Genomic DNA, 20512 nt, shown 5'->3' with positions numbered 1-20512 from the left:
GTGTGTGTGTGTGTGTGTGTGTGTGTGTGTGTGTGTGTGTGTGTGTGTGTGTGTGTGGGTGCGTGCGTGCGTGGGTGTGTGTGTGTGTGTGTGTGTGTGTGGGTGCGTGCGTGCGTGGGTGTGTGTGTGTGTGTGAGAGAGAGAGAGAGGGAGGGGGATAGAGGGGGAGAGAGAGTGGAGAGGGAGAGAGGGGGGAGAGAGAGTGTGGAGAGAGGGGAAGAGGGGGGGGAGAGAGGGAGAAAAAGAAGGGGAGAGAGAGGGGGAGGGGGGAGAGAGGGGGAGGGGGAAGAGAGGGGAGAGAGAGAGAAACGACATTTGTGTTAAAACGTATAAAACAGAACAGCGGCCCCATCTGGTGTCACTCAGAACTGCAGTCAAAAGGCATGTCGCAGGGAATGGAATCTCTGTACTACATGAAGACACATTAAACACAGCATTGCTGTGAAGAGAATCAAGGAACAGCCCTGGGATCATCACAGACAACAGCATCTCCTGGGTGTACTCCAGGAACAACAGCTCTTGTGTGGGGGCAGCTAAGGGTATCTAGCACGGAATCAGGCCCTGCTGGCCTATCCTACCCCCAATGCGCAGCATTGACTCCCAGTGACTCGTGTGCCTTGGCATTTCAGCAACTCTCAGGACTTCTCAAATGTCCCAGAGTCAGGGAAGGGTCCAACACTGGGTACCACCAGCCCTGAGTGTATCTCAACCTCAGTGTACTGTGGAGAATCTACCCCATGCCGCCATTGGGCAGGAGGTACAGGAGCTTGAAGACCCCACACGCCAAGGTTTAGTAACAGTTTCTTACTGCCATCAAGTTCTGAACCAACCTGAAAAATCCTTAAACTACTTAAGTTTTATTTTAGAGATACAGCACAGTATGCAGCCCTTCCAGACCAACAAGTCCATGTCTGGGCCTGTACCGGCTGGAGTTTAGAAGAATGGGGAGGGGGATCTCATTGAAACCTATCAAATATTGGAAGCCTTTGACAGAGTTGACGTGGAGAGAGTGTTTCCAATAGTGGGGGAGTCTGGGACCAGAGAAGGAGGTCTCTTTAGAACAGAGATGAGGACGATTTCCTTTAGCCAGAGGTTGGTAAATCTGTGGAATTCATTGCCGCAGACAGCTGTGGAGGCCAAGTCACTAGGTGTATTTAAAGTGGAGGTTGATAGGTTCTTGATCAGTAAGGATGTCAAAGGTTATGGGGAGACGGCAGGACAATGGGGTTGAGAGAGATGATAAATCAGCCATGATGGAATGGCAGAACAGACTCAATGGGCTGAATGGTCTAATTCTGCTCCTGCACCTTCAGGTTATTGCCCATGGTTCCGGCGCCAACGTTGCACGTCCACAACTTACCAATACTAACACATACATCTTTGGAAAGTAGAAGGAAATCCACGCAGTCACGAGGAGAACGTACAAACTCCTTTCAGACAGCAGTGGAAACTGAACCCTGGCCTTCCCACCGCTGGTGCCGTGAAGCATTACACTCACCACCATACTGCCCAAGTGCAGGGGGAGGGCAATGAGGTGCCGAGGCAGTCCATTTCTTCAGTCCCGCTCTCGACCTATGGACTTCCCATTCTGAATACCAACACATTCTTGACCCCCTCATTCTCTCTGGCTGGTAACCTTGTCCTGTGACGCCTCCCTACTCTGTTTCTATGACACAGGCTCGGTTGTGATTAGGGTTAGTAAAGTTGTGAGCATGCTATGTTGGCAACAGAAGCATGGCAAGACTTGCAGGCACATCCTTGGACCGTGTCAGTCACTGACCCAAACTGTAAACTCAGTCGCCTAATATAAGATACCTAATAAAGTGGTCAGTGAGTGTACATCTGTGGTCTTTTGCTGCTGTAGGCCATCCACCTCAAACTTCAACATGTTAAGCATTCAGAGATGATTTTCTGCACACCTCTGAGGTAATGTGTGGTTATTTGAGTTACTGTCGCCTTCTAGTTAGCTTGAACCAGTCTGGCCATTCTCCTCTGACCTCTCTCATTAACAAGGCATTTTTGCCCCCAGAACTGCTGCTCACTGGATGTTTTTAAATTTTTTTCTCACCATTCTCTGTAAACTCTCTTGTGCATGAAAATCCCAGGGGATCAGCAGTTTCTCAGATACTCAAATCACCCCATCTGGCACCATCAATCACCATGGTCAAAGTCACTTAGATCACATTTCTTCTCCATTCTGATGCTTGGTGTGAATCACAACTGAACCTCTTGACCACTTCTGCATGTTTTTATGCATTGAGCTGCCGCCACACAATTGGCTGATTAGATATTTGCATTAACAAGGTGTATAGGTATACCTCATAAAGTGCATGTTTCAATGTACATGTGACAAATAAAGCTAATCTTACTTCTTACCCCATGTGCACAGCAGACTGTAGTTTCCTCATTCTCCACCCACATACCTACAGAACCTGGACTGGAGGTAGGTCACAGGAGTGGGTATGTAGTGTATTCTTATTGGTGTTATGCATAGTTAGCAGTTAGCTGCTAGTAATTAATGCTAATGTTAGGGCTGTAAGTTTGGAGTTTAAATTTGGTTATGTGCCATTACAGAACATTAGTTAAGTCATAAATGAAAGACTGTGCATAGTTTGGGTAACACACACACACACACACACACACACACACACAAAGTGCTGGAGGAACTCAGCAAGTCAGGTAGCATCTGTGGAGAGGAATGAACAGATGGTGTTTGGGGCCAAGACTCTTCATCATGACTGGAAAGGAAGGGGGAAAAAGCCAGAATAAAAATATGCGGTGGGACGGGGAAGGAGTACAAATTGGCAGATGGGAGGTGAGACAAGTTGAGGCAAAAGGGGAAATGAAGTAAGAAGCTGGGAGGTGATAGGTTGAAAAGGTAAAGGGCTGAAGGAGAAATCTGATAGGACAGGAGAGTGGACCATGTGAGAAAGGGAAGGAAGATGGGTCCCAGAGCGGTGATGGGCAGGTGAGAAGAGAATGGGTAATGGAAAAAAAGAGAAGGTGGAGGGGGGTGAAATTACCCGTAAGTTAAAGAAATCGAGGTTCCATTGGAGGCTCCCGGATGAAAAATGGGGTGCTAGTCTTCCAACCTGAGAATTCAAGTTCAACTCAAAGTAAAATTATTATCAAAATTTGTATATGTCACTCTGAGATTCATTTTCTCGCAGAACAAATACAATAGGGTCGATGAAAAACTACACACAAACAACCAATGTGCAAAAGAAGATAAACAGTGCAATTAATATAAATAAAATTGTATTAATAAGTAAACAAATAAATAATATGAGAAAGTGAATCCATGGGTTGTGGAATCTGTTCAGCATTGAGGTGAGGAAAGTTATCCACACTGGTTCAGGAGCCTAATGGTTGAAAGATAATAACTGTTGCTGAACCTGGTGGTGTGGGCCCTGAGGCTCCTGTACCTCCTTCCTGATGACAGCACTGAGAGAGAGCATGGCCTGGGTAGCAGGGGTCCTTGATGAGTGGCCTCATCATGTATTCAACCTGAATTTTGGTTTCCTTGGTTGATAAAGGATATCTTAGTATTGGAAGCAGTCCTGAACAGTTCCACAAAATGTTTAAAAGGTTAATTCTATATTTTACAGAAGGATTTATGATAATATAATCCTAAAGGGGCAAGACAAGGTGGATGTCAAGATGTTTCTGCTAGTGAAAGAAGAATTGAATTATTTTTGTCATATCTTCCAAGGAACATACTGTTCATACATATTATTATGCAGCTCTTGAGGTAGAACAAAGTAAAACAATAACAATGCAGAATAAAATGTACAGGGAAAGTGCAGTGCAGGTAAACGATAAGGTGCAAGATCATAACAAGGTAAATTGTGAGGTCGCTTGCAAAGTGCTGGAGGAACTCAGCAAGTATAGCAGCATCTATGAAGGAGATTCCATCAAGAATCAAGCTACAGTACCATTCAATAGTCTCATAACAGCACGGGTACATGCTCTCCTTGAGCCTGGTGGGACGTGCTTTCAGGCTTTTGTATCTTCTGCCCAATGGGAGAGGGAGAAGAGAGAATGGGGGTGTGTGTGTGTGTGTGTGTGTGTGTGTGTGTGTGTGTGTGTGTGTGTGTGTGTGTGTGTGTGTGTGTGTGTGTGTGTGTGTGTGTGTGGGTGCGTGCGTGGGTGCGTGTGTGTGCGTGCGTGTGTGGGTGCGTGTGTGTGTGTGTAGGTGCGTGCGTGTGGGTGCGTGCGTGCGTGTGCGTGGAGGGTGAGGCATGGATCTCCATTCTCAACTGGATCCTCAATCTCACAGAAGTTCAAGAGATCAAAGTAAAGTACACATCTGTTACCCTATACTACCCTGAGATTCTCAGAACAGAGATGTACAATAGAATTGGTGAAAAGCTGCACAGAAAGATGAACAAACTACCAATGTGACAACAGGTCAGGAGGCTGATGGTTGAAGGGTAATAGCTGTTCCTGAACCTGCCCGATGACAGCAGTGGTCTGGGTGGTGGGGATCCTTGATGATGGATGCTGCTTTCCTGTGGCAGCGCTACTTGTAGATGAGCTCAGTGGTGGGGAGGGCTTTTCCTGTAATGGACTTGGCTGAACCCACTGGGCCTTTCCATTCACAGGCATTGGGCTTCAATGAGACCACACTCAATAACATTTCCTTCTCACCTCAAGGGTCTGTGCTTAGCCCACTGCTCTAATCTCAGTCCACTTGTGGCTGAGCACAGCTCAAAACACCATCTATAAATGAAATTATAAATGCTGTTGCATGAATGAAGTCACCGGGGAAAAGTACTAGCTGATCTGAAGCAGCTTCTTTATTTGACAAAACAAGTTAGAGTGGCATCATATTGAGCTGCTGTCAATCGATAGATCTGCCTATGCCCAGCACTACACACATTTTAGGTGCTGAACACCAAAGGACAATTCAATACTCACAATACTTTCTTTGAAACTACACACAAACTTCACGCCTCCTGATTCGCACCCACACCACAGACATCTAAATTAATTTTAATCAGCATTGTCTGGTCTGTGATTCACGGCTTGTAGACCCCAGTCTGTTCAGATTGGCAAAGACATCTCAACCACAATCTCCATCAGCACAGGTGTATCGCAGGCATGTGTGCTTAGCCCCTCTCACTTTACACCTACACTGTGTGGCTAAGCAGAGCTCCAACATCATACACAAGTTTGCTGATGACACCACTGTCGGCTGTATCAAAGGTGGTGGTGAATCAGCGTACAGGAGGAAGATTGAAAATTTGGTTGAGTGCTATAGTAACAACAACCTCTCACCCAATATCAATAAGACCAAGGAACTGATTGTAGACTTCAGGAAGGGAAACCAGAGGTCCATAAGCCAGTAATCATCAGAGGATCAGAGCTGGAGAGGGTCAGTAACTTTAAATTACTGAGTGAAGCTATCTCAGAGCACCTGTCCTGGACCCATCATATAAATATTGTGAAGAAAGCACGGCAGGGCCTCTACTTCCCAGGAGTCTGCAGAGATTTGGCATGTCATCAGAAAGCCTGGCAAATTTCTACAGACCTGTGATAGTGAGTGTGCTAATTGGCTGCATTACGGCCTAGTATGGGAACACCAATGCCTTTGAGCAGAAAATCCTACAAAAGGTAGTGGATTTTGCCCAGTACATCACGGGTAAAACCCTCCCAACCATTGAGCACATCGACATAAAATGCTGCCGTAAAAAGTAGCAACCATCATCAGATATCCCCACCACCCAGGCCATTTTCATTTCTCACTGCTGCCATCAGGTAAAAGGTACAGGTGCCTCAGGACTCACACCACCAGGTTCAAGAACAGTTACTACCCCTCAACCATCAGGCTCTTGACAAAAGGGGATAACTTCACTCATTTAAGAACTCTTTTATCTTGATATTTCATTCTCCTTATTAACTGCTATTTATTATCTGCATTTACACAATTTGTTTACAGTTCCTAATGTTTACAGATCCTGTTTACAGTTACAGTTCTATAAATTTGCTAATTATGCTCACAGAAAAAGAATCTCAGGACTATATGCTGTGACATGTATGTACACTGTTAATTAATTTAGAAATACATTTGAACATTTAAATTTACTGATGACACCAATGTTGGCTGAATATTGGGTGGAAAAGAGATGTATACAAGAGAGTTCATTTGGGTGGTTGACCATAGACATAAGACATAGGAGCAAAATAAGGCCTTAGCCCACCAAGTCTGCTCCGACATTCTATCATGACTGATTTAGTATCCCTCTCAACCCCTTTCTCCTGCCTTCTCCTCGTAACATTTGACACCCTTACTGATCAAAAACCTATACACCTCCACTTTAAACCCGTCTTCTGTGTCAATACATTCCACAGCTTCACCAGACTGTGTAAAGAAATTTCTCATCCCTGTTCCACAGTGATATCCTTGGATTCTGATGTGCCCTCTGATCCCACTATTGGGAACATCCTCTCCACGTTCATTCTATCTAGGCATTGATATTCACAAAGTTTCAAAGTCATGCCCCCCCCAACCCATTATCCTAAACTCTAGTCAGTCCAAACCAGAGCAAACACTCCTGATACATTAACCCTTTCAGTCCAAGGACCATTCTCATGAATGTCCACTGAACCCGCTCCAATGCCAGCAGATCCTTTCTTGGATAAGGGACCCAAAACTGCTCACAATACTCCAAATGCAGTCTGACTAGGTCCGTAAAGCATCCTTGCTTTGTATACATCTTGTCTTCTTGAAATGAATCGCATTTGGCTTCTTTACTGCCAACTTAACCTGCTCAATAAATCAGCTGGTTAAGTGGTGTCGCAACAAAAGCATCAGTAAGAATAAGGAACCGATTGTGAACGTCAGGGCAGGGAAGTCGGGAGAAGAACACCGGTCCTCATCGAGGTGTCAGCGGTGGAAAGGGTGAGCAGCTTCAAGTTCCTGTGTGTCAACATCTCAGAGGATCTGTCCTGACGCAATCACAAAGAAGGCACTACAGGGGCTATACTTCATTTGAGAAGATTGGGTATGTCACCAAAGTCTCTAAATACTTCTGCAGAGCATTCTGACTGGCTGCATCACACATCTGGGAAGGAGAATCCAATGTGCAGGATCAACAGAGGTTGCAGAGGGTTGTTGACTCAGCACAACTCTCCCCACCACTGGGGACATCTCCAAGAAGGCAGTGGCTCAAGAAGTCAGCATCCATCATTAAGGACGCTCACCATCTGGGACATGCCTTCTTCTCATTACTACCATCAGGGAGGAGATACAGGAGGCTGAAGACTCACACCAAATGATTTAGGAACAGCTTCTTCCTCTCCACCCTCAGGTTTCTGAACTGTCCATGAACACTACTTCATTATTTGTCTTTTGCACTTTTTATTTTTTTGTAATTTATAGTATTTTAAGTCTTTGCACTGTACTATACAGGAGGCTGAAGACTCACACCAAATGATTTAGGAACAACTTCTTCCTCTCCACCCTCAGGTTTCTGAACTGTCCATGAACACTACTTCATTATTTGTCTTTTGCACTTTTTATTTTTTTGTAATTTATAGTATTTTAAGTCTTTGCACTGTACTGCAAAACAACAAATTCCATGAAGTACATCAATGATAATATATTTGATTCCAATAAAGTCTCTTTTCAGGGCGACACGTCCAAGTGCTCTGCAGGTTCCTGGGGTTGTGGAGCAGCAGCAGGGTCTGATCCATCCCCTTATCCCTTCCTCACCACACCCTGGCGTAGGGGGCGACAAGCTCGGGGGCGACAGCTGACTCCACGATGGGCCGGTTGATGTGGAACTCGCGCTGGTGCTGCAGGGTCCTGCTGGCCCCTCTCTGGGGCTTTGGCAGCTCGGAGTGGTGGGCGGGCAGCGGCTCCGTGAAGAAGTACGAATGGAGGAGAGCCTGTGGAGAGGATGGGGGTGGGGGGGGGGGGTAAGAGCGCACACTGGTGAAGTCCTGGGGACCACTCGGGCCTTGTGGAGCTTCCTCACCTGAAATGCCACCTAAATGTGGTTTAGTCTGTACGTGCTGGTTGCTGATTTCTGTTTCCATTTGTGCTGTTATCCCCAAGCTGAACCCCTGAACCTGGAGGACTGGTGTACCACTCTTAGTCTGGCCTCTCTCTACCCTTTGACCTGTTTGGCATGGGTGACCCTACCAAAAGCCAAAGCATAAAGCCCCGACTCCAGATAACATACCTCTCTGGGTCATTGAGGCACGCAAGCCTCCAAACCTAACAACAAGGTTGAGTTCCTCTTGGAGGATATACTTAACTAAATGGCTTTTAAAAACTGCTAATGGCCGCACCTCAAGAACCACCTTTGACAGGTCATTCCAAATATGCACCACCCTTTGCATGAAGAAAACTCGTCAGCTCCACTTACCATAGAACATTACAGCACAGAAAAAGGCCCTTCTTGGCCCTTCTTGGCTGTGCCGAACCATTTTTCTGCCTATTCCCACTGACCTGCACCTGACCCATATCCCTCCATACACCTCTCATCCATGTACCTGTCCAAGTTTTTCTTAAATGTTAAAAGTGAGCCCGCATTTACCACTTCATCTGGCAGATCATTCCACACTCCCACCACTCTGTGTGAAGAAGCCCCTCCTAATGTTCCCTTTAAACTTTTCCCCCTTCACCCATGTCCTCTGGTTTTTTTCTCCCCTAGCGTCAGTGGAAAAAGCCTGCTTGCATCCACTCTATCTATACCCATCATAATTTTACATACCTCTATCAAGTCTCCCCTCATTCTTCTACGCTCCAGGGAATAAAGTCTTAACCTATTCAACATTTCTCTATAACTCAGTTTCTCAAGTCCTGGCAACATCCTTGTAAACCTTCTCTGCACTCTTTCAACCTTATTAATATCTTTCCTGTAATTCGGACCAAAACTGCACACAATACTCCAAATTCGGCCTCACCAATGTCTTATACAACCTCACCATAACATTCCAACTCTTATACTCAATACTTTTATTTATAAAGGCCAATGTACCAAAAGCTCTCTTTACTACCCTATCTACCTGTGATGCCACTTTTAGGGAATTTTGTATCTGTATTCCTAGATCCCTCTGCTCTACTTGGTACAGAATATAGAGTCATACAGCACAGAAACAGGTCTTTTGGCCCAACTTGTCCATACTGACCAAGTTGCCCAGTCAGCTAGTCCCATCTACCCACGTTTGGCCCATTGCCTACTAAACCTCTCCTCTCTGAGTACTCATCTATGCCCCACATGATTTCATTCACTCTCCTGGACTCCAATAAGAAAAGTCCTCACCTGCTCAACCTCTGTGGCTCTAAAGCTGAGGGATTATAAAGGCATTTGAATATGGTGAGAAGTTTTGGTCTCCTTATCTAAGAAAGGACATGCTGGCATTGGAGAAGGTGCAGAAGAGGTTCATGAATATGATTCCAGTTTAACATATGAGGAGTGTTTGATGGCTCTGAACCTGCACTCACTGGAGTTCAGAAGAATGAGACAGGATCTTATTGAAACCTATTGAATATATACCAATGGAGTGGATATCTTTTAATATGCCTGCCCCAATATTTCTGGCAGCTCATTCCAAATATGCACTACCCTTGGTGTGAAGCAGTTGCTCCAGATATTCCTCTTAAATCTGCCGGTTCTGATCTTAAACATATGCCCTCTTGCTTTTAGCACACCTCTCCCTGGGAAAACGACTACGTGCTTTCGCCCTATCTATGCCCATATGATCTTGTATACTGTACCTCTCTCAGGTCACCCATAAAGTGCTTGTCTATGTAACTCGGGCCCTCAAGTTATGGGTTAAGGGAGAAAGGTGATATGTTTACAGGAAACATGAGAGGGAACTTCTTCACTCAGAGGCTGGTTAAAGTGTGGATTGAGCTGCCAGCACGTTGTGGATAAGGGCTTGATTTAAGCATTTAAGAGACCGGTGTATAGAGGGCTATGGTCCAGGTGTAGGTCATTGGGACTAAGCAGATTAATAGTTTCACACAGACCAGATGGGGCAAATTCCTGTTTCTGTGCTACGACGCTCTATGACTATGACTCTGATTAAGTCCAGGCAACATTCTGGTAAATCCTTCTGCAATTTTACTAATTTAATAACATCTTTCCTACAACATTGTACAATATTCCCAAGTGTAGTCTCACCAATATTTAATGTAACTGCAACATAATGCCCTAACTCCTGTATTGATTGCCCTGACAGATGGAGGTCAGTGTGCTACTCCAGCCTGCTAACAAATTACAGTACAGGCCCTTCAGCCCACATTGTTGTGCCATCCTTTTAACCTACTTATGATCAACCTAATCCTTCCCTCACATATAGCCTCCACTTTTTCTATCATCCATAGACATGCCTATCTAATAACCATATAACCATATAACAATCACAGCACGGAAACAGGCCATCACAGTGCTGAACTCTTAATCTCACCTAGTCCCATCTACCCGCACTCAGCCCATAACCCTCCACTCCTTTCCTGTCCATATACCTATCCAATTTTACCTTAAATGACACAACTGAACTGGCCTCTACTACTTCTACAGGAAGCTCATTCCACACAGCTATCACTCTCTGAGTAAAGAAATACCCCCTCGTGTTTCCCTTAAACTTTTGCCCCTAACTCTCAAATCATGTCCTCTCATTTGAATCTCCCCTACTCTCAATGGAATTCACGTCAACTCTATCTATCCCTCTCAAAATTTTAAATACCTCGATCAAATCCCCCCTCAACCTTCCACGCTCCAATGAATAGAGACCTAACTTGTTCAACCTTTCTCTGTAATTTAAGTGCTGAAACCCAGGTAACATCCTAGTAAATCGTCTCTGCACTCTCTCTAACTTATTGATATCTTTCCTATAATTCGGTGACCAGAACTGTACACAATATTCCAAATTTGGCCTTACCAATGCCTTGTACAATTTTAACATTACATCCCAACTTCTGTACTCAATGCTCTGATTTATAAAGGCCAGCGTTCCAAAAGCCTTCTTCACCACCCTATCTACATGAGACTCCACCTTCAGGGAACTATGCACTGTTATTCCTAGATCTCTCTGTTCCACTGCATTCCTCAATGCCCTACCATTTACCCTGTATGTTCTATTTGGATTATTCCTGCCAAAATGTAGAACCTCACACTTCTCAGCATTAAACTCCATCTGCCAACGTTCAGCCCATTCTTCTAACTGGCATAAATCTCCCTGCAAGCTTTGAAAACCCACCTCATTATCCACAACACCTCCTACCTTAGTATCATCGGCATACTTACTAATCCAATTTACCACCCCATCATCCAGATCATTTATGTATATTACAAACAATATTGGGCCCAAAACAGATCCCTGAGGCACCCCGCTAGTCACCGGCCTCCATCCCGATAAACATCATAATCCTTTATGATTTCTGTATGAGAATATACCTGAATATTTCACTCAGGTTTTCTCCCATTTAGTTAACAGCTTGCCTTTAGATTATTCCACATGACCTCAGTTTTACTCGCGTTGGTCTGCATTTATCAAGTCACCTCCTCTTCACTCAACCCACCCAGATCCCTCTGTATTGACTTCATCACAGTACACACACCCATCTATTTTGTGGGTCGTCGGCAAACTAGGATTCCTCGCATTCTGTCCCTTTCTTCCAGGCCAACATTATAGAGGTCCACTCTATCTAGACCTTTCAAAATTTGATAGGTTTCAATGAGATCTTCCCCCCACCTTATTCTTCTAAACTCCAGCGAGTACAAGCCCAGAGCCATCAAACGCTCCTCATATGTTAACCCTAGACAATTTGCCTATCGCCACAATAGGTCTACGACAGATGTAATTCATTAGCTCTTCATGCACCCTTGGATCACCTGGACAATACAAATATCCGTGTCAAGATTTGTTTATTGGCTACAGCTCAGCATTTAACACAATCATCCCTACAGTTCTGATTGAAAGACTCCAAATCTGAGCCTCCCTGTCACCCTCTGCAACTGGATTCTTGACTTCCTAAGTGGGAGACCACAACCTGTGTGGATCATAAATAGCACCTCCACCTCGATAACAATCAACACTGGCACACCTCAGGGATGCCAATTGCTTTACTCTCTCTACACTCGTGACTATGTGGCTGGGCACAGCTCAAATGCCATCCATAAATTTGCTGACAACACAACTACTCAGATGGCAGAATTTCAGATGGTGACGAGAGGGTGTGCAGGAGTGAGATATACCAACTAGTTGGGTGGTATCATAGCAACAACCTCGCACTCAGTGTTGGAAACAGCAAGCCAAGGGAACGCACAGCAATCCTCACAGACGGATCAGAAGTGGAACGAGTGAGCAATTTCAAATTCCTGTGGGTGAATATCGCTGAGGATCTATCCTGGGCCCAACATACTGGTGTAGTAACAAAGAAGGCACATCAGTGGCTATATTTCATTAGGAGTTTGAGGACATTTAGTTCGTCACAAAAGACACTCGCAAATTTCTACTGATGTACGACCATGGAGAGCATTTAAACTGGCTGCATCACTGTCTGGTATGGGGGGGGGGGAGGGGAGAGCTACTGCATAGAATCGAAATAAGCTACAGACACTTATAAACAGTCAGCTCCATCACGGGCACTAGCCTCCTTAGTATCCAGGACATCTTCAAGGAGCGATGTCTCAAAAAGACGGCACCCACATTTAAGGACCTCCATCACCCAGGACATGCCCTTTTCTCATGGTTACCATCAGGGAGGAGGTACAGGAGCCTGAAGGCACACACTCAAGAGATTCACAGACAGCTTCTGCCCCTCTGCCATCCAACTGAATGGATAATAAACCCATGAACACTAACTCCACTTTTTTTAAATCTTTGCACTGCCTTTTAAATTAACTATTGTGGCGACCCACTTTCTGCGCAGGCGAACCGGCTCACAAACTGCCAGCGCCGCAAAATTTGAATAAACTGGTCTCGAAACGACTCACCGACTGCGCGTCGTTATTTCAGCGCTGTGTGTAGCACATCGCTACATTGGTGACCCCGACAGTCCAAACGGGATTTGGACCAAAGATGACCGACTCTTCATCTGTTCACGCAGTTTTGCTAAAGCTGCCAGCTTTCTGGATGCTGCGACCACGCGTGTGGTTTAGCCAAGCAGAAGCCCAGTTCCAGATTCTGCAGATATCCTCTGATTCCACGCGTTACTACCATGTGGTGAGTGCCCCTGACCAGGAGACCACCGCCCAGGTTGTGGATTTCATACAGTCGCCCCCGGAAGAAGGCAAATATGAAGCATTCAAAGCGCTGCTCATTGGGACCTTTGGCCTCTCACGGCGTGAGCAAGGTGCCCGCCTGCTTCACCTGGACGGTTTGGGAGACAGACTGCCATCAGCATTGTTGAACGAGATGCTGGCCCTGGCTGACGGACACAAGCCCTGCCTCATGTTCGAGCAAGCGTTCCTAGAGCAACTGCCCGAGGACATACGTCTGCTGCTGGCCGACACAGATTTCAGTGTCCCCTGGAAGGTGGCGGCCCGGGCAGACGCGCTGTGGAAAGCCAAGAGGGAGAGCGTGGCGTCCGTCCATCAGATTACCAGGCCACGCGCCCAACAGCAGACCAGACCAGGCCCGGCAGGGGGGCGCACACAACACAGAGGCAGGAGTGAGGAGGACAGTGAACAGTGGTATTTCTACCACCAGCGGTGGGGCACAGAAGCCCGCTGTTGTCGCCTACCCTGCAAGGGCCAGGGCCAGCTGCCACTAATGGCTATGGCGGCTGGCCACCAGGACAGCCTCTTGTAGATCTGGGACAAACAGTCCGGACTCCGCTTCTTGGTCGACACCGGAGCGGAAATCAACGTCTTGCCCCGACGGGGTACGACAGCTGCAACAGGAAGCCAGGACCCACCCTGAGGGCCGCAAATGGCAGCACGATACTGTAATGAATGTACCACAGCTCTGAGGGGCCGAAGGGTGCGGGGTAGCCCCCTCCTTTGTGAGAATCGCAGGATCGCTATTGATTTGAGTCAGGAGACCCAGGAAATGAGAGAGAGAGAGACGTGCGGAATGTCTTGACCCCCCCAGCGATATAAAAGCTACAGGAAACGGCCATTGTCTCTTGGAGACGGACGTGTATTGCAATACTGTGCTACGTGGAAGCCCTCAGGCAAAGTGGGCTGGTTGAGGGAGGGATTGCATCACCCCAACCTGATTGACATCTGTAACCCTGTGAGTCAGGATAAAAGAGGGTCTGTGGGAACAGCCCCTCAGACACAGCAGAAGAAACGCTAGCGATCCCGTAATAGCGGAAGCCGGTGGGAGGAGGCCATGTGCGTTCAGTTCCATTTGCCCCGGAACCGGTGGCTTTTACCACAGGAGAATGGCTTTTAGCTAACAATGGGGAAACCAACTCCCAACGACCCTCGAAGGATTGACATCATAAAAGGACTGGGCAAGTTTAACCCGTCTTTCTCTCAAACCAAAATGCTGCAGCTTGAATGAACTAAAGTGACTTTTATATTTCCATCGGACAATACATTATCCCCTAGAGAACGATAGAGCTATTTCTTATTGATTATTATTATACCCACGCTTTTAGATTTAGTATTGACGACGTATATTATCTGTATGGTTGCATTGATATTATTTTGAGTATTTTTATCAATAAATACTGTTAAAAATAGTACCATCAGACTTCAACGGACCTCTCTATCTTTGCTAGTAAGTGACCCAGTTACGGGGTTCGTGACAGTAGTTCCCAAATCGAATGAAAAAAATTTAAAGCCTGCGGATTGCTTACAGGTAGAGTTGGAAGATGACGGGGGGGGGGGGGGGGGCATGCTATTGTTATTCCAGAGTGTGGTGTGAAAAGGCAAAATTTGAAATGCTGCTTGAACAAAGAGTTCGAACTGAAAACTAATAGCCTGAAGGGTCCTGAAGAGAAGGCTAGCAACTTGTGTAAAATTAAAGAATTGGGTGGAAATTCAGAAGATGGTCTAAGTTTGGGACACGGTGTTGATAAAATAACTCCAATGAAAGAAGTGGGCGAAAGCCTATTTCGCCAGGGTACCCAAGCTCCCCACGTGGGAATTAACCGGAAAAGAGGCAAGGATTAATGGGGACGCCATTTTTAAATAGCAAAAGCCAGTTTTACAGGATTTCAACAAAGCATGTGAATAATAAAGACCACCCCATGGAAGCCTGCCTGTTAAGTTTGAAAGCAACAGAAAGATTAGTATTTGCATGAACTTTTGTAGTATACACGTAAGCTAAGATCACAACTCTTTAGTTTTTGTTTGCTGAAGGAAAGAAATAAAAATAGGTGGTTATTAAATTGAAGTCTGATGCTACAAGACTTTAGTAAGGTACAAGATGTTAAGGTATTAAAGGAAGTGACACTGTAATCGTTAACTGTTTAGATGCTGAATTGAACGTATAACTGTATTACTCTGTAAAAAAAAACTTTTGTATTGTGTTAGATTCTAAAATCCTGTAAGTCTCTGTACTATTTCGTTTTCGCCGCTGGTGAAAACGCTTTGAAGAAAGGGGGTGTTATGAATGTACCACAGCTCTGAGGGGCCGAAGGGTGCGGGGTAGCCTCCTCCGTTGTGAGAATCACAAGATCACTATTGAGTCAGTTCAGGAGACCCAGGAAATGAGAGAGAGATGTTTGGAATGTCTTGACCCCTCCGGCGATATAAAGCTACGGGAAACGGCCGTTGTCTCTTGGAGACGGAATTGTGTATTAAAATGCTGTGCTTCATGGAAGCCCTCAGGCAAAGTAGGCTGGTTGGTGGAGGGATTGAATCATCCCTACCTGATTGACATCTGTGACCCTGTGAGTCAGGATAAAAGAGGGTCTGTGGGAACAGCCCCTCAGACACACCAGAAGAAACGCTAGCGATCCCGTAATAGCGGAAGCCAGTGGGAGGAGGCCATGTGCGTTCGGTTCCATTTGCCCCAGAACCGGTGGCTTTTACCACAGGAGAATGGCTTTTAGCTAACAATGGGGAACCCAACTCCCAACGACTCTCGAAGGGTTGACATCATAAAAGGACTGGGCAAGTTTTAACCCATCTTTCTCTCAAACCAAAACGCTGCAGCTTGAACGAACTAACAGCGACTTTTATATTTCCATCGTACAATACATTATCCCCTAGACAACGATAGAGCTATTTCTTATTGATTATTATTATACCCGCGCTTTTAGATTTAGTATTGACGACGTATATTATCTGTATGTTTGCATTGATATTATTTTGTGTATTTTTATCAATAAATACTGTTAAAATAGTACCATCAGACTTCAACGGACCTCTCTATCCTTGCTGGTAAGTGACCCAGTTACGGGGTTCGTTACAATACTGACATACAGCACCCGCACAGTGCAGCTGCAGTTCAGCACCAGCCAGTTCACGTGGGACTTCACTCTGGCCGCCGTGGCCCAACCACTCCTGGAGGCGGACTTCTTGCGAGCTCACAGCCTGCTGGTCAACTTGCAAGGGAAAAGACTGGTACATGCCGAGATTTTCCAGACATTCTCCCTGGGTGAAGCCAAGTTGCCAGTCCCACACCTGGACTCCATCACACTGTCGGACAACTAATTCACCAGAATCCTGGTGGACTTTCCATCGATTCTGGCACCGCAGTTCACAGCGGCCATGCCCAGACACGGGGTACAGCACTACATCCCGACCCAGGGACCACCCCTCCACGCCCGCGCACAAAGGCTCCCCCCGGAAAATCTCCACCTGGCGAAGGAGGAGTTTAAGAGGGTGGAGGAATTGGGGATTGTACGGAGGTCCGACAGCCCATGGGCCTCCCCCCTGCACATGGTGCCCAAAGCAGCTGAGGGTTGGAGACCATGCGGTGACTACCGCAGACTGAACAAGGCTACAACTCCAGACCGCTACCCCGTGTCACACATACAGGACTTTGCAGCAAACCTGCACTGGGCAAGAATATTTTCCAAAGTAGACCTCGTCCGGGGATACCATCAAATCCCGATGCACCCTGAAGACATCCCCAAAACAGCACTTATCACCCTGTTCAGCCTGTGCGAGTTCCCCCGAATGCTGCACAAACATTCCAGTGGCTAATGGATGCGGTGGGATGCGACCTGGACTTTGCGTTCATCTATTTGGACGACATCCTTATAGCCAGCAGTAGGCGCCAGGAGCATCTGTCCCACCTCCGCCAGCTCTACTCCCGCCTGAGTGATTTCGGCCTCACGATCAACCCAGCCAAATGCCAGTTCGGTCTCGATACCATCGACTTCCTGGGCCACAGAATTACCAAAGACGGGGCAACACCTCTGCCCGCCAAGGTAGACGCGATCTGCCACTTTGCCCGCCCCAACACGGTCAAAGGCCTCTAGGAGTTCATTGGTATGGTGAACTTCTACCACCGTTTCCTCCCCTTAGCAGCCCGTATCATGCACCCTTTGTACACCCTGATGTCGGGTAAAGGCAAGGACATTACTTGGGATGAGGAGGCCACGGCCACTTTCGTTAAAGCCAAGGAAGCCTTGGTAGATGCCGCGATGCTGGTGCACCCCAGAACGGACATTCTGACCGCCCTCACGGTGGACGCATCCGACACAGCACTCAGTGGGGTGCTGGAGCAACTCATCGAGGGACGCTGGCAACCCCTGGCATCCTTCAGCAAGCACCTATGACCGCCCGAACTCAAGTACAGTGCTTTCGACTGGGAGCTGTTGGCACTGTATCTGGCAATCCGGCATTTCAGGTACTTCTTCAAAGGCAGGCCGTTCACCACGTTCACGGACCACAAACCGTTGACCTTCGCATTCACGAAGGTGTCCAATCCCTGGTCGGCTCGCCAGCAGCGACATCTGTCCTACATCTCTGAGTACATGACGGACATCCAGCATGTCTCGGGAAAGGACAACGTCATGGCGAATGTACTCTCCAGACCAGCTGTCCAGGCCCTGTCCCTGGGGGTAGACTATGCAGCACTGGTGGAAGCGCAGCAGGCAGATGACGAGATGCCCAGCTGCAGGACCGCAATCTCGGGTTTACAGCTGCAAGACTTTCTCGTAGGCCCAGGTGAGAGGACCCTCCTGTGCAACGTGGCTACCGGCCAACCTCACCCCATCGTCCCGGCAGCCTGGAGGCGGCGAGTTTTCGACTCCATACACAGGTTGGCACACTCATTTATCAGGACAACCGTCCGGCTGGTCTCCAACAAGTTCGCGTGGCACGGGCTTCGCAAGCTTGTCAGTGAATGGGCCAGAACGTGCGCGCAGTGCCAAACAGCCAAGGTGCAGTGGCATACTAAAGCCCCACTGCAGCAGTTCGAACCCACCCACCGGAGGTTCGACCACATTCATGTGGATATCGTGGGCCCCCTACCAGTGTCCCGAGGAATGCGGTACCTCCTAACGATGGTAGACCGGTTCATGAGGTGGCCAGAGGCGGTCCCGCTCACCGACACATCTGCCAATTCCTGCGCCCGAGCACTGATTGCAACCTGGGTAGCACGCTTCGGGGTACCGGCCCACATTACCTCCGACAGAGGCGCCCAGTTCACCTCCAGCCTGTGGTCGGCTGTGGCCAGCCTGTTGGGAACGCAGCTACACCACTCTACTGCCTAACACCCACAGTTGAACGGACTAGTGGAACGCTTCCACCGTCACTTGAAGTCGGCTGTCATGGCCCACCTGAGAGGACCTAACTGGGTGGACGAGCTTCCCTGGGTCCTGCTTGGAATTCGTACAGTGCCCAAAGAGCATCTGCATGTCTCGTCGGCCGAGTTGGTGTACAGCACACCCCTGGCTGTCCCAGGAGAGTTCATACCAGCCCCAAGGGGGCAAAAGGAAGAACCCGCAGCAGTCCTGGACAGACTACGCAAAAGGCTCGGCAACCTGGCCCCTGTACCAACTTCACAGCACGGACGGACCCCGACCCATGTACCCAAAGACCTGCAGAACTGTAAGTTTGTGTTTGTATGAAGGGGGCGAAGACCGGGCACCGCTACAGCGGCCGTACGAGGGGCCGTTCAAGGTGATCAGGAACAACGGGTCCACGTACATTCTGGACATTGGGGGGAAAGAGGAGGTTTTCACGGTGGACCGACTCAAATCAGCCCATGTGGACTTGGCGCAGCCGGTCGAGGTTCAGGCACCACGGCGCAGAGGCAGACCTCCCAAACAGAGGCTGATCCAGACTGTGGACACTGGGGGGTGTATCGCCGGTTCTGGGAGGGGGGGGTTATGTGGCGACCCACTTTCTGCGCAGGTGAACCCGCTCACAAAATGCCAGCGCCGCAAAATTTGGATAAACTAGTCTTGAAACGACTTACCGACTGCGTGTCGATATTTCAGCGCTGTGTGTAGCACATCGCTACACTATTACTTACAGTAATGCCTCTATTATTATGTATTGAATTGTAGTGCTGTCGTGAAGACAAACCACATTACATGCCAATGATATTAGACCTGATTCTGATTATGTTTAGTGACATTCCCCCCTCCCCCAACTCCAGCGAGTTCACTCCTGATATGTTAACCCTTTCATTCCTGGGATCATTCTCATGAATTCCCTCTGGACCCTCTTCAATGCCAGCACATTCCTTCTGTTACAGGGCCCAAAACTGCTCCACAAAACTTGTGGCACCTCACCAATTGCAGGTTTGAAGGACGTGGTGGTGCAGCGATGGTTCGCGGGGGACGCTGCTGGATCAGTTACGGCAAGAGACTGGATAGCCAGGGAATGTTGACTGATAGGAGAGGAGAGTGGACCATGGGAGGATGGGACCCAGGGGAAGGTGATAGGCTGGGGAGAAGGGATAATCAAATATAATCACTACAGTTAAGAGGCATTCAGAGCAATACAGATCAGAAATAGGCCCTTTGGCCTATTTCTGGTCAAAGCCAACCAAGGTGCCTTTGAGCTGATCCCATTAGCCAGCATTTTGTCCATAACCTAAACCTTTCCATCTGTGTAAGGTCTAACTGTCTTAAAAAGGTGCTATTACACCTATATCAACCACATTATCTGGCAGCTCATTCAATATTAAAAAAATGTTGACCTTCAAGTTCCTATTAAATCTTTCCCCTCTAGTTCTCGATTCCCCAAACTCTTAAGATTTCGTACTTATCTGTAAAATGGCACGGTAGAGTAGTGGTAAGCACAACGCTTTACAGTACCAGCACCCTGGGTTCAATTTCCACCACTGCCTGTAAGGAGTTCACACGTTCTCGCTGTGAGGGGTTCTTCAGGATGCTCCAGTTCCCTGCCGCAGTACAAAGACATACCAGTCGGTAGGTAGATTGTCCTATGTTTAGGTTTGGATTAAATCAGGGGACTGCTGGGTAGCTTGAAGGGCTGGAAGGGCCTACTCACACTATATCCCACTAAATAAATAAATTAAATAGAAAATATCATACTTCATATTCCTATGCTCTATGGAGAAACAAGTCCGAGCCTGTCCAATCTCTCTGGCTGCCCATCCTCAGGAAGGATGTGATTAAATAGGAAAGAGTGCAAATAAGGTTTACAAGGATGTTTCCAGGACTCAA

At 47.3% G+C, this 20512-nt stretch overlaps 1 protein-coding gene across 4 annotated transcripts in view; it reads right to left on the bottom strand.

The window, feature by feature from the left end:
• The window catches only part of cdk20 (cyclin dependent kinase 20), a 61905-nt gene that overhangs the window by 25438 nt on the left and 15955 nt on the right, over positions 1-20512 (bottom strand). The window contains exon 8 of one of the 4 annotated variants that reach the window (XM_059949649.1): positions 3352-7893. The exons of 2 other annotated variants lie outside the window; for them this stretch is intronic. In XM_059949649.1, the coding sequence (XP_059805632.1) occupies positions 7714-7893 (180 nt within the window). In that variant the 3' untranslated portion in view covers positions 3352-7713. Of the gene's footprint in view, positions 1-3351; positions 7894-15354; positions 19767-20512 lie in introns of those variants that run through there. One more of the 4 variants, XM_059949648.1, reaches the window with a different exon arrangement.

This window comes from Hypanus sabinus, chromosome 24, assembly GCF_030144855.1.
Source record: "Hypanus sabinus isolate sHypSab1 chromosome 24, sHypSab1.hap1, whole genome shotgun sequence".
Taxonomy (NCBI): domain Eukaryota; kingdom Metazoa; phylum Chordata; class Chondrichthyes; order Myliobatiformes; family Dasyatidae; genus Hypanus; species Hypanus sabinus.
The sequence above is the reverse complement of the archived record's forward strand: the minus strand, read 5'-3'. Positions and strand labels throughout refer to the sequence as shown.